Source organism: Cyclopterus lumpus, chromosome 10, assembly GCF_009769545.1.
Source record: "Cyclopterus lumpus isolate fCycLum1 chromosome 10, fCycLum1.pri, whole genome shotgun sequence".
Taxonomy (NCBI): Eukaryota; Metazoa; Chordata; class Actinopteri; order Perciformes; family Cyclopteridae; genus Cyclopterus; species Cyclopterus lumpus.
This window is the reverse complement of record NC_046975.1, coordinates 19,086,767-19,099,219: the sequence shown is the minus strand read 5'-3', so window position 1 is coordinate 19,099,219 and position 12,453 is coordinate 19,086,767. Positions and strand designations below refer to the sequence as shown.

The 12,453-nt window shown below is 38.5% G+C and overlaps 3 protein-coding genes across 3 annotated transcripts; 2 read left to right on the top strand and 1 right to left on the bottom strand.

Annotated features, from left to right (window-relative positions):
* Window positions 1-1,333: 1,333 nt before the first annotated feature.
* LOC117737685 lies at window positions 1,334-4,790 on the top strand. The gene is made up of 6 exons (XM_034543790.1): window positions 1,334-1,428; window positions 1,536-1,874; window positions 1,966-2,301; window positions 2,854-2,885; window positions 3,504-3,568; window positions 3,669-4,790. Exons 1-6 carry the CDS (start codon window positions 1,386-1,388, stop codon window positions 3,733-3,735), a joined length of 882 nt encoding a protein of 293 aa, XP_034399681.1. The 5' UTR covers window positions 1,334-1,385; the 3' UTR covers window positions 3,736-4,790.
* A 1,341-nt stretch (window positions 4,791-6,131) lies between these two features.
* Window positions 6,132-8,297, top strand: LOC117737686. Its single transcript, XM_034543791.1, has 4 exons — window positions 6,132-6,221; window positions 6,379-6,717; window positions 6,801-7,136; window positions 8,239-8,297. The coding sequence occupies exons 1-4, from the start codon at window positions 6,179-6,181 to the stop codon at window positions 8,244-8,246; spliced, it is 726 nt and encodes a 241-aa protein (XP_034399682.1). The 5' UTR covers window positions 6,132-6,178; the 3' UTR covers window positions 8,247-8,297.
* Window positions 8,298-9,343: 1,046 nt separating this feature from the next.
* LOC117737229 lies at window positions 9,344-11,591 on the bottom strand. The gene is made up of 6 exons (XM_034542999.1): window positions 11,529-11,591; window positions 11,062-11,391; window positions 10,590-10,940; window positions 9,762-9,896; window positions 9,596-9,639; window positions 9,344-9,511 (listed from the first exon to the last, which is right to left on the bottom strand). The coding sequence occupies exons 1-6, from the start codon at window positions 11,569-11,571 to the stop codon at window positions 9,344-9,346; spliced, it is 1,071 nt and encodes a 356-aa protein (XP_034398890.1). The 5' UTR covers window positions 11,572-11,591.
* Window positions 11,592-12,453: the final 862 nt, after the last annotated feature.

The window sequence follows — 12,453 nt, the reverse complement described above, 5'->3', positions numbered from 1 at the left end:
AAAAGCTCCATTTATCAGTGCAGGATTTTAGTTTCTAACCCTAACCCTTGTCATTGTTGTGGCAGGGCCTCAAACAGGTGTCAATGCAAACCTGCATTTCTCACTCCTTGTTGTCTTCAGGAAGCTCCGCTTGACTGATCTTTTACCTTTTACTAACACACTTGTTTTTATGATAGTTACAAATATCACATCAACTTACAGGTAAAGGGTTCAGGAGGGTGACACAAATACACCCAGTCACGCGATGTTAAGACCGGCTTTCATCCCACTGCTCTGTTCATTTGTCGGTGCTGTCAGAGGGGGAGGTGCTAATCACTCACTGGTCTTTTTGTCAATGCAGAAGTTTTAACCTTGATCTTAAGTTAAGTTTGCCTACTGATCTGCAAACAGGTGGGCCAGCCTTGCTTAAGTCTCTGCCTTGAAGGTTGTTGTACACATGGCCCACCACAGCTTGGTTCTTCTCGCTATACGCAGAAGGCATTTACAAAGTGCTGCGAGACCAGAAAGAATGACGGGTTTATTCGATTGAGTAGTTGTCCCCTCACATTTTCTACATTGTATATGTTATAACATGGAAACTAATTGTGCCTACAACACAAAATGCTCCGCATGTGTTTTTGTTAGCCATGCTTTGCTCTACAGTCATAGGAAGTCGTGGGGGACAGCTACACAGCAGTTCATTGGTGAAAACCACTGACACTCGCCTATTTGATCTCTCACTCTTCTGAATGTGCACATGCGTTTCAAAGCACACATTTAGACTTGTGAAACACACACGTGTAACTAGTAGCATCATGGATGGGTCTGTCCTTAATGTTATTGGTTTTACTACTAGTGTTTTCTTACTATAATAAATCAAAGTATGTCTAAAAAAAGAGGAAATTATAAACAAACAAAACTATTTATGAGAGTGCTTGCAAGACCATCAAGATGTAGATCAAGAGCAAGAGGTGATTATGAAGTAAACCAGGTAGTGAAATGTAAATGATACATTGTAAATTCACATGATCCTTTCTTTCTCTCACTTTATTTAACCCCTGACATATTATTTTATGCTTTGCTCAAATTTCGTCTCACCTTTCCCAAATCTGTCATTGAAACCTGCAGGCCAGCAGCTGAGCTTGAGCTAATGTTATTTCAAAAGTCCTCATTTTCACCTGTTAGTGTCGACTGTCTACATTTAGACAATTATCAAAAGTGCACGAAGCATCACTGTAAAACTGGACGAGCTGTTGTTGGTCAATAAATGGCTAAAAATAGATCAAAGTTTTGCTAAATAAAGGGGGACGGTCACCTTCTATGTTTCAGCCAATCATTCTACTTTGACTACATTTCCCATTTGTGTGTGTGACATCAGTAGTGCAAGACAAGAGTGCTGCGCCACAATGATCTCAAGACTGGCTGCTTTAATTCTCCTTTGTACAGTTTGTAAGTACAAGTCTTACCTACCATGTAAACTTGTTTGAAGGGTAAATACTTTACTTTACCTATTTACTCATTGTGGGCTGTTGTCACTTTCTGTCTCTTGTCTACAGATCTGATTCAAACTGCAGAGGTTCCTCAACAGGTCCCTTTGACTTTGGCCCAACTTGGTGGGAATGTTACTTTGTGGTGTTCAGTTTCTGAGAAGGAAGGCAAAGCATTTTACTGGTTCAAGCAGCCTCTTGGATATATGGTCCAACAAGTCGTTGTTGTTGTTCTCAACAAAATGACAGTTAGTGAGCAGTTTAAGTCCCGGTTCACATTCAAAATAGATAAAGCTCTGTATTCTCTTACCATCAGAAATATCAGCAAAGAGGACGAAGCGACATACTTCTGTTTCAGTGGAACTACATATTCAAGCAGTTTTGTTAGTACGTTCTTGGCTGTTAAAGGTAAAACAAACATATTTTACTTTTTTTATTTAATTTGTGCCACATTTTTATTTCGTGTAGATCAATAATTTCTTCCGATGAATTCACACAGATCGTAAGCAGCAGAGATCTTTCTACGTGAAACAAAGTCCGCTCACTGAGTCGGTCCAGCCGGGCGACTCGGTGACTCTCCAGTGTTCACTTGTCTCCAGGAACAAAGAAGACAGAGTCCAGTGTCCAGGTGAACACAGTGTGCACTGGTTCAGATCTGGATCAGGAGAATCTCATCCAGGCTTCCTTCACACTCACAGTGATGCTCAAGAAGAAAGAAGTTGTGACTTCAGTCTGTCCAAAACTATACACAACTCCTCTGATACTGGGACCTACTACTGTGCTGTGGCCACATGTGGAGAGATCCTGTTTGGTGAAGGAACCCAAGTGGACACAAGTACGTTTTACAGTTGTATTCAAGTCATATTCATGTGATTGTAAATCAATATAAGATTGTTAGTGTTAGTTTAACTAAAAGTTTATAGAAAATTAAAGCATTAGTTATCAACTAAATGTAATAATAATTTCATAGAGCCAGTACATTATTATGTTATAACTGTAATTATGAATGAATGTGTTCCCTCTAAAGATTCTGCAACATTTTAAAAGGAAATCCTTTATTCTTAATAATGACTTTATCCACACAAGACCTATGAGGCATTGTTCAAGTTACATTTATACATCGTTGTTCAGTATTTTGTGTGCCTCTTCAATTCAAATAAAAGAGCATTCTTGACTTTACACTTTATTGAACATAGACTTACCAATTGTGGCCGTCAATAGTTTTCTAAATGTCACTGTTTCCAACAACATAAGATCACTCCCAAGAGTCCACGATTACAAACTGCTTTCTTTGTGATTCAGGATCAGAACTGGACCCAGTTGTGCTTTTTCTTGGAGTCCTGTTGGCCTGCTGTCTGATTGTGATAGTCATCTTTATTTTCTACAGAAATCAAAGGAAAGTCTGCAAAAATTGCAAAGGTAGGTTCACCATATTTTACTTAACGCTTTTTGAGTTTGTACCATAAATCTCTAAATGAATGAAAATACTTTGCAGTTAATACAGAACCTGTGGGTTTGAGTTTATATTCACTGGAATGATGTAAAATCCATCAAATAGGTCTTCTTTGGGTCAACATACTGTCCATTTTGGTTTCTATTCAACAAAATATGACAATTTTGCAAACTAGCAATGTTCTTCGTGACACACTCTTGTACAGCTTTTCCTCATTAACATACACTTGACGCTTTAATAATATACATGTTTTAACATACTGTTATTTGTTTGTTTACTATATTCTATTGTACATTTTCATATTTTTATGTTATGCACCATTCACCTAGCCAAATTCCTTCCTTGTCTCGCTGAGTTATGTCCGACCACAATATCCGGTTACAGCAGGCAAATATTTCCAATTGTTCAGTGTTTATCATTCCATCTTACGTATGGTAAATACATCTCTGTGAAGACGTGAAGCCAAATGTGAAAATGTGATCCAAATCTTTAGTTTGATAATCTGTGTCTTCTGAAGAGACAATGACAACAATCACATCGGTATGCGTGCACACATTCTGAGGTCTCTGTTTCTATTGTAACAGGAGCAGAGAGTGCTTCCCATCATCCTGGACATGACGGGTCAACTGTGGACCGGTCAAATGCTCCGGTAAATATGTGGACGTGTGCTGTCTGCTTTGCACTGGCTAGAAATCTAGAGCAGTGTGTGATAATCTGCACTCTTGAATATGTGTCATCTACACACACAGTTTTTGCAGGATGCTGAAGCAAAGGGAGTTAACTACGCAGCACTGGATTTCTCCACGAGGAAAGTGAAAGGAGGGAAGAGGAAGAAGAGCGAGTCGCCACAAGAGTATGAGTACTCTGCTGTGAGAGCGTATGACCACAACCAGCAGCACCCTTGTCCATAGAAAGGGCCCGGGCAGAGGCCCCAAAGTCTCCACAGAGTGCTTCTACCTTGGTGTGATCTTACAGAGCTTTATATTCCCAACTGGCATCCCATAGTGACACGAGGAACATGTGTATCAGAATCTGTATACATCTTCTAAAGAGGTTTAGAGTTGTCTAACACCGAGGTCGGCATGTCTGTTGACTTGTTTGCTTTTGTTGACATAAAACTGGATATTTATTTTATCTCCTCATTTTGAAACAACTGCATCTTCACTCATCACAAATAGTACCAAAAGGATCATGTCAGTTCACTATTTAAAATCCTCAAGCTGCCCTTGTCTGTTTGTTGTGGTCTTTCACATTTAGTGTTTGTTTATTGAGACTTTATAGCAAGGGATGGTGCGACAGATCATCTTCCCACCACTGCCATCTGTTGGTGAAAACAGCAGATACAACTTACTTAACTTGTTGTTCATTAGCTCAACTAAATATCAATACGTTTGTTTATTTAATCCATTTTTAAAATGAATCGAATCAATAAAAAAAATCCCTTTAAGTTCACTCGTATCTATTGTTCATAACAGAGACTGGAAGCCAGCAGAGATATTTCAACACAGGACAAATTCAGATACTCCGCCTCCTCAGGAATGACCCGCCCACTCGGACATCTTGAGTGAAACACATCAGCAGGAAGAGTTCAGCATCCTCTAAGTTCACACCCACCATGTTTAGTTTCATAGTCACCCGACACGCATGTGCACATACTTCACAACTGAACACAATCCAGTACAAATACATCTCAAACTCATTCAAAAGAATTGCAGAGGAGTCTGTAGACTCTGTCTTGTGTTTATCCCTACATGCATTGCTGAGTTTAGTATTGTTTATGTTGTGTTCGTTTTACCACGACTAATATTTTAACTCTGTAACCTGTAATGTGCATTGTCCCTGATAAATAAACAATGAACATTCTTTTTAAATTCTTGAATACATCCTGCCCTGTATTTTCTCATGTGTGTGTTTGAGCATGTGTAAAAATAGGCATTAATGATCACCTTGGACAAACAAATGACGCGTGGAAAGTTGAGCGTGGTTGTGGTTTGGCTGCTGAAAGGTGTGATGCTAAACCCCATTTACTTCCTGTCATTCACACCAGTTTAGTCTTAGTAAGGGGGGTTATGAACAAAATGCAGTAGAAATAAAGTACAGTTTCATAGTGCAGAAGGCTAAAACCATACCTGGTGAGTGATTCAGTATTCAAATCATGCATTGCCAGTGATTGGTTTCAGTGCACCTGTCCAGGTTTTTATTTTCTTTGCTGGTTGTTGTTGAGGGACAGAGGAGTGCTACACACTTACTGATCCAACCCAGATCTGAGACGAAGATCTTACTCTACATCAGTTATTTATGCCACAAACACTCCCAAAAACAATGCATCTGTTTCAGAGAATATATATATATATATATATATATATATATTCACACACACAGATGCACATCAGAGTGAAACATGCAGCTCAAAGAACACATGAGACACGACTGATCTTTGGTAAATGTGTTCTCAGATGTACATGATGGGCCAGCAGGGCAGATGGAAACAGTATTCACACACTATCACTGTATATTGAAAATGGTCGACTCAAAGGTCACCTCTTTGCCTTTCATTTTCAGTATGATGCACAGTGAATGTAGCAGACCTGTACTTAAAATAAACCTACTTTTAAGGGGATTTAAAAATCCAAACGCAAATCTGCACCTGGGTGCACGAGCGCTAAAGTTTAAAAAAGGCAGGCAAAATGTAAACGATCAGGTATTGTGGTTCAATAAAAATGTGCTTTCTGATGCGGCTTGTAGCGTTTCCCGTCTCACAAACCTCATCGTATCCTGTTGATACCCAGAGGCTAGTCTGTTCCAAGTAAACCGCTTCAGTGGTCGGTCAAAGAAACCGTCTGTCAGTGCAGCTCTTGCATATGGCTTTGCTTGATGTTTTCAATATAAGTTGACTTTACTAATTGCTGTGAGACTAGAAAGACAGTGGTTGTCCCCACTAAATGTTTACTAATACAATATTTAGCAAACATTCCTGAACAAAAATGCAATTACATTAAAAAACACTGCACCAGACTGAAATCATGTCCTGTAGAATGGCCAACTGATCATATTGTGAAAGCCCAGTCAAATACAAATCCATCTGGATTTCATTGAAAAGGGTACATGATCATGGGTTTGGTAATTTTAGGGGCATGTGCATTGTCTGCTTTTTAGCCAATCACTATGACTTCTACTTGGTACACCTTGATCACCTCGTGACTCTCTTTCATTTGACTGCAAACCCATCCGCTGTGCAGGAGAAGGGTTTTCTAGCACAATGATTGGAAGACTGGCCGCTCTGATTCTTCTTGGTACAGTGTGTAAGTGCAACTTTAAACATGACGCTTGTTTATTTTTTTAACTGAGTTAAAGTTGTCACAAGACAAGTCAAAGTAATCATCTTTCTTGAAGATATTCTACGAGGGTCACTGTTTGTCTTGTGTTGTAAACTCTTTTGTATTTGTCTCTTTTCTACAGATCTGATTCAAACTGCAGAGGTTCCTCAACAGGTCTCTTTGACTTTGGTTGAACTTGGTGGAAATGTTACGTTGTGGTGTCCAGTTTTCAGAGAAGGATACTTTTACTGGTACAAGCAGACTTTGGGACATATGATCCAAACAGTTGCTACAGTAACTTTCACTGGACAGAAACTTAGTCTGCAATTGAACAACACACGTTTCAAAGTCACAGGAGGGAAGACTCAGTATTCTCTTACCATCAGAAATATAACCAAAGAGGACGAAGCAACATATTTCTGTCTCATTGGAACAGCGTATGGACAAAGTTTTGTCAACGTCACCTTCTTGGCTGTTAAAGGTAAAACACACATTTTACTTGCAGAGTTTGTGCCACATTTTATTTTGTGTAGATCAATAATTTCTTCCGATGAATTCACACAGATCGTAAGCAGCAGAGATCTTTCTACGTGAAACAAAGTCCGCTCACTGAGTCGGTCCAGCCGGGCGACTCGGTGACTCTCCAGTGTTCACTTGTCTCCAGGAACAAAGAAGACAGAGTCCAGTGTCCAGGTGAACACAGTGTGCACTGGTTCAGATCTGGATCAGGAGAATCTCATCCAGGCTTCATTCACACTCACAGTGATGCTCAAGAAGAAAGAAGTTGTGACTTCAGTCTGTCCAAAACTATACACAACTCCTCTGATACTGGGACCTACTACTGTGCTGTGGCCACATGTGGAGAGATCCTGTTTGGTGAAGGAACCCAAGTGGACACAAGTACGTTTTACAGTCTTGAATGTTGAATAGTGAATTCTTTAGTACTTTTCAAACACTAAAGCGAATAAGATTTAATGAGATACTGACGTATAAAATGCATTCAACATTTTCCAGTATTTGTGTTTGCTTCGCTAAATATATATGTAGCATCTTTAAGTCGGACAAAATCACAGCTCTTTGACATGTTACATCAAACATTTAATTTTTTTTTGCCTTTCTTGTATGCATTCATTTATTCAAGAGTTCTGATGAATGTAAGGAAATAAAAAGGATTACAACTCCTTACCTCAACAAATGGAAGAAGGCTAGTTTTGACTGAGATAATACATTCTGCTTGTTGAAAGAAACATGTATTTTCTAAATGTAAAACGGACAGATTTTGAGTTTCTCTTAATATTGCCAGAGGTAGTCATTGAAATAACAAACATATATGACGCGTTAAGTGTCTATTGACATTTCTTTAATTCCAGGATCAAAACTGGAACCAGTTGTCATCGGGCTTGGAGTCCTGTTGGCCTGCTGTGTGACTGCGATTGTCCTCCTTATTTTCTACGTAAATCGAAGGAGAGTTTGTGAACATTGCAAAGGTAGGTTCCCCAGAAGAATGAATTATAAAAAATAACACCACCAAACTACAAACACAGGCTTTCTGAAGGCTTTGCTTTCATCAGCAGAAGCTTCAAGGGCCGCCGGGAATCCTGGAAAAGACAAATCTACAGTGGCTCAATCAACTGACCTGGTAAATATGTTTTTAACCTTGATACCAAGAGTCAGAACTGTTACATTATTCTGACTCTAGTCCCCTGTTTTTTCTCTCTGGCATTGTTTCACATAGTTCCCAGATTTATAAAAAAATAATGTTTTAGGTTGCCAATAAAAAATATGACGTTTTTAGTGTTTTCAATTTATAAGCGTCAACTTTCACCGAAGCGTTTGGCCATTGGTACTAAATAGTACATGATCAGATGCTGCACCATGCAGCCTGGTGATACCCCGTCAATTGGGATGCATGGTTGGGATTAACTGTTCTTCATATTACAGTCCTAATCTAATAACAATGTATTATTATTACCGTTATTTTTCTTATTCTTATAATTTGCAGGACGCTGACAGAGATGCAGTTAACTATGCAGCACTGAATTTCTCCAAAAGAAAAGTGCCAAGAGTAAAAGAGAGTCTCCAGCAGAGTGTGTGTACTCTGCTGTGCGAGCAGACTACCACACACAGCGCCACCTGTAGGCAGAGGCCTGCACGTGACCTGAACCCCACGTGTCTCCATAGGGTGGGACTGTGCTCAGCTTTGCATGTTCTGTGCATGTTCATCTTGTGACAGATGTCAGCGTGCTACGGAGTGACTGTTTGTACAGGCATTAGTGTGTGACTGAGAAAAGCTTAAATTGAAATAAACGTGTTGCACATCAGTGCCTAAGGAATAAAGAATATGTGAGTTTGCCATATCCATTGAAAAATTATATACTTCCAATGTTTTTCTTTCCAACAGAAAAGTCTCACAATTTCCATAGAAAAATATATGAAGTGGCTGCAAATCACTAAAAAAGACCGACATTAAAGCTTTAGTGCCCCCTACAGGCTAACCTGCTCTTCACACCCACCCCTCTGAGTTACTGTGAACTGAATTAGTTCACATTGAGGATGTGTGGTGACCATGTAGAAAAAGACCAAGCTTGTTTTAGTCACCAACATGGTTTGCTAAAATGTTCAAGAATGTTAAAAATGCCATAACATCGACAATAGAGAAGAATTACAAATGCATAAACTTTGAAAACCTTTATTATACTTAAACACAAACAAAATATAAATGCTTCCTAATTCGTGGTCTCTTTTTGTAGCCAGAAATAGCTGCACGACAACGCCACAGATTTCACTTTTTACATTCTTGTTAATGTCATTATGACTGCAGTAGCATTTTATTAACCAGCAACGATGAAAACAATGAAACCCTACACATTACATTCAACCCACATCATAGTTATAACTAAATAACATTTTTGGTAGAACTCCAATTTTAGAAATGTTTAACCACGGTAAAGACGACAAAATAACCCAGAAGACAAAGACAGGAAGTTGGTGTGACAGTAAAGTATCAGTGTGACAGGCCTTCGACCATATATTCTTATTACCGTCAACTAAATGTACACGTAAGCATAAGACCAAAACGTTAAAGCAGGACCATCAGCTGCCACATTTCACCTGTTGACCTCAAACAGTCCCCTCAACATGCTAATCCAACCCAAAAGCCTTGACAGCGGCGTAGATCCTCTCTCTCTCCGCTGCTTGGCGTCCCTCGTTCCACCACCGGCAGATTTCATCACATTGAAGACGACAGTAGAATACATCCACGCGTCTTCATTTCTCTGAAGAAATGATTGGCAAATTATGTGAGACGACACATCCAATCAAGATACGTTGCAAGTGTTTTTGGATGAGTTGGATCTTACCTTTAACTTCCTTTTTGCAACACTTTCTAGAAGCAAAACAGCAGCTACAGTATGAAATAAAAAGAGATTAAATAGATAAAGAGGCACTTTGTGTTACAACACTTATGATACAATATGTGTGTGTGTGTGTGTGTGTGTGAGATATAGCGAAGGTCAATTCTATTACCTTCATTATTGCAATAATCACACTTGTTTTTCTTGATGGCGTAAATGAGGAAAGCTGCGACGTTCACACTTATAGCCAAGACAGCACACAGCAGGAGCAGAAATATATTGTCACTTAAGGACCCCAAGCCGGTTTCTGAAACATGAAAACAAAACTATGACTTTTAGTAAAACTAAAGAAAAATGTAATTCCTCCAAAGAGGATTTTACTTGCCACAAATATTTGCTCACAATCAACCTGTGTGGATGTTAATTTACTTCTGATCAAGACTAAACACACATTTCCTTTATTTAACTCATTTACCACATTGATTGCCAGTGGAGGACATTAATAACTAATGAACTGCAAAACAGTGTTAAAACCCACATAACTGTGTTTCCTGTCATTGTGTCATTAACATTGGAAGATAGCAAATACGACGAGATGTGTGTAAAATGATGCCCAAGACATTTCGAATATTTCCATTTGATGGTATAAGATAAGATAAGATCAAATAAGATAATCCTTTATTAGTCCTGCAGTGGGGAAATTCACCGGATTACAGAGACATAGTAAAATCAAAACAAGTAATGTAAATAATAAAACTGTAAAAAACTGGACTAAAAACAGAGTCTACAGTAACTGAATGAATATTATATACACATACAATAAATATAAATATAACTATTATGCACAGTATTTATATTGCACAGGTTGAAGTGGTGCAGCCATAAAAACTAATATACGGTATATCGTGCTGTCAAGAGTGAATGATATTTGTCAACCTTAAAAGCACTTATTGTGACAATAGAAAGAAGAAACATGGTAAAAATGAAAAATTAAAGTTACCCTTAATGTCCAGTTTTGTTCCATTTCCAAATAATATCTGTCCACATGTGGCCACAGCGCAGTAATGAGTGCCGACATCAGAGGAGGTGACGTCCTTAGAGAAGCTGTAGACGCATTTCTGTGGAGAGTGAGCTTCAGGACTCTTCTCACATCCAGCACTGTTGCTTCTTTGGGCATAAATTAAACTGGGATGAGATTCATCCGATCCGACTCTGAACCAGAACACACTCGGTTCTCCTGGACACGTTCTCCTCTCAGAGTGTGAGAGGACGGAACACTGCAGAGTCACTGAGTCTCCTGGACGGACCGGAGCAGATGGGAAGTCTTGAGTGATGAAAGTGATATCAGGTTCTGGAGAAAGATCATAATAATCATGCTTTAATGAACATAAACATTGTTAAACATGTTTATTTATATGAACATTGTTCTATAAATATGGACACACATACTATCTTTATATTTAGATATTTACCTCCAATACTCAGAAATGTTCCTTTTAAAAATGTTAAATTAAGTTGGTTTACTTTCATACAGGAGTAAAGTCCGACATCGCTTAGCTTTGCTTCATGAATATGCAGCAGAAATGTTCCAGGTTCTTGTTTTGTTGTAATGCGAAGAGTCTTATCACTATCATCATAAATAAAATTATATGTTCCTCCCAAGAATTCAGGTAAGTTTCCAGAAACAATTCTGATCCAAAACCAGGTTTCTCGGATGAGAGATGTGTCGCGAGCACAAGTCAGAGTCACGTTTTGTCCAACACCAACAGTCTTTGTTTCAAGGATCTGATCATCTGTGCATCCTGAAAATATCAGAGAAACACAGATCAGTGATTAATGACAGAAAAATAATCTGGTATGTCCTGCAAATTACTGTACACACATGACAATAATATAAATGAATATCCAAAGTAAATCTGACATTTCTACTTGTACTTACGCCCCACTCTGAGAATCAGCAGCAAATAAAAAATGATCTTCATTTTCTTGTCAATCCACTTGAGACTGCAGTTAAATCAGATCATATAAGAAGTTGATGAACCTAAATGTAATCTGTTCAAGTGGGAGGGAACAGTTTCAGAGCAATCTGATTGGTCTCTCATTATTTACCAACCGTCACACATGAAACAACACAAACAGTGCACGTTTGTTTCATGGTGGGTTTCCACAACTGACAGAGTAAATATAACATATGATTTGATTTGATACTAATGTGAACCACTGTTATCCAGAAACAAACTGGTTTAAAATATATATATATATATATATTTTTCATTCACTCTTCCATTATTTCTGAGGTTTCCAGAAACCCTAAACTAGATTGCAGGTACATTGATTTGTGATTTATGGGTTGAGATATTATCCCTGTCCAGAATACACTTGGGTGGGGTTAACGTTAGGCAACAATCAAGACTTTGTGAAGGTTAAGACCATTGCAATGGAAAATGTACAAGATTTAAGGGGGAATCCAGCAATGACGTATTACACTCCCAAAACATTGGGGAACTTGAAAGAGACGAATACGCTTCTTTAAAAAAAGAAGAGTGGTCAAAATTGAAGCAGCAGAGGCAAAGACATCCGGATTCTTTGTTCCAACAATAAATAAATATCCCAAAACACTGGATCCTACATTCTCCTTCAGTGCAACTCAAAAGCGTCTTTCATGAGAGCTTCACTGACTAGTATACTTCTCTTAAACTTAAAAGCTCCATTTATCAGTGCAGGATTTTAGTTTCTCTCCAAACCCACTGATGGATGTAAATGACACATTGCAGACAAGTCCAATATGAATGTATCTCCAAAGGGAACCACACTGAATCACTGCCACTTATTTTGTTAGTTTATGGTGGCCTTTGAATATAAAT

Bases quoted from the DNA above. Each gene is read 5' to 3' on its own strand.
- LOC117737685 (XM_034543790.1), top strand. From the start codon at position 1,386: ATGATCTCAAGACTGGCTGCTTTAATTCTCCTTTGTACAGTTT. The intron at 2,886-3,503 runs GTAGGTTCACCA...CTATTGTAACAG, and splicing joins AGTCTGCAAAAATTGCAAAG to GAGCAGAGAGTGCTTCCCAT. The intron at 3,569-3,668 runs GTAAATATGTGG...CTACACACACAG, and splicing joins TGGACCGGTCAAATGCTCCG to TTTTTGCAGGATGCTGAAGC.
- LOC117737686 (XM_034543791.1), top strand. From the start codon at position 6,179: ATGATTGGAAGACTGGCCGCTCTGATTCTTCTTGGTACAGTGT. The intron at 6,222-6,378 runs GTAAGTGCAACT...TCTTTTCTACAG, and splicing joins GATTCTTCTTGGTACAGTGT to ATCTGATTCAAACTGCAGAG. The intron at 6,718-6,800 runs GTAAAACACACA...GAATTCACACAG, and splicing joins CACCTTCTTGGCTGTTAAAG to ATCGTAAGCAGCAGAGATCT.
- LOC117737229 (XM_034542999.1), bottom strand. From the start codon at position 11,571: ATGAAGATCATTTTTTATTTGCTGCTGATTCTCAGAGTGGGGC. The intron at 10,941-11,061 runs GTAAATATCTAA...ATCTTTCTCCAG, and splicing joins AACATTTCTGAGTATTGGAG to AACCTGATATCACTTTCATC. The intron at 9,512-9,595 runs GTAAGATCCAAC...TCATTTCTTCAG, and splicing joins TTGCAAAAAGGAAGTTAAAG to AGAAATGAAGACGCGTGGAT.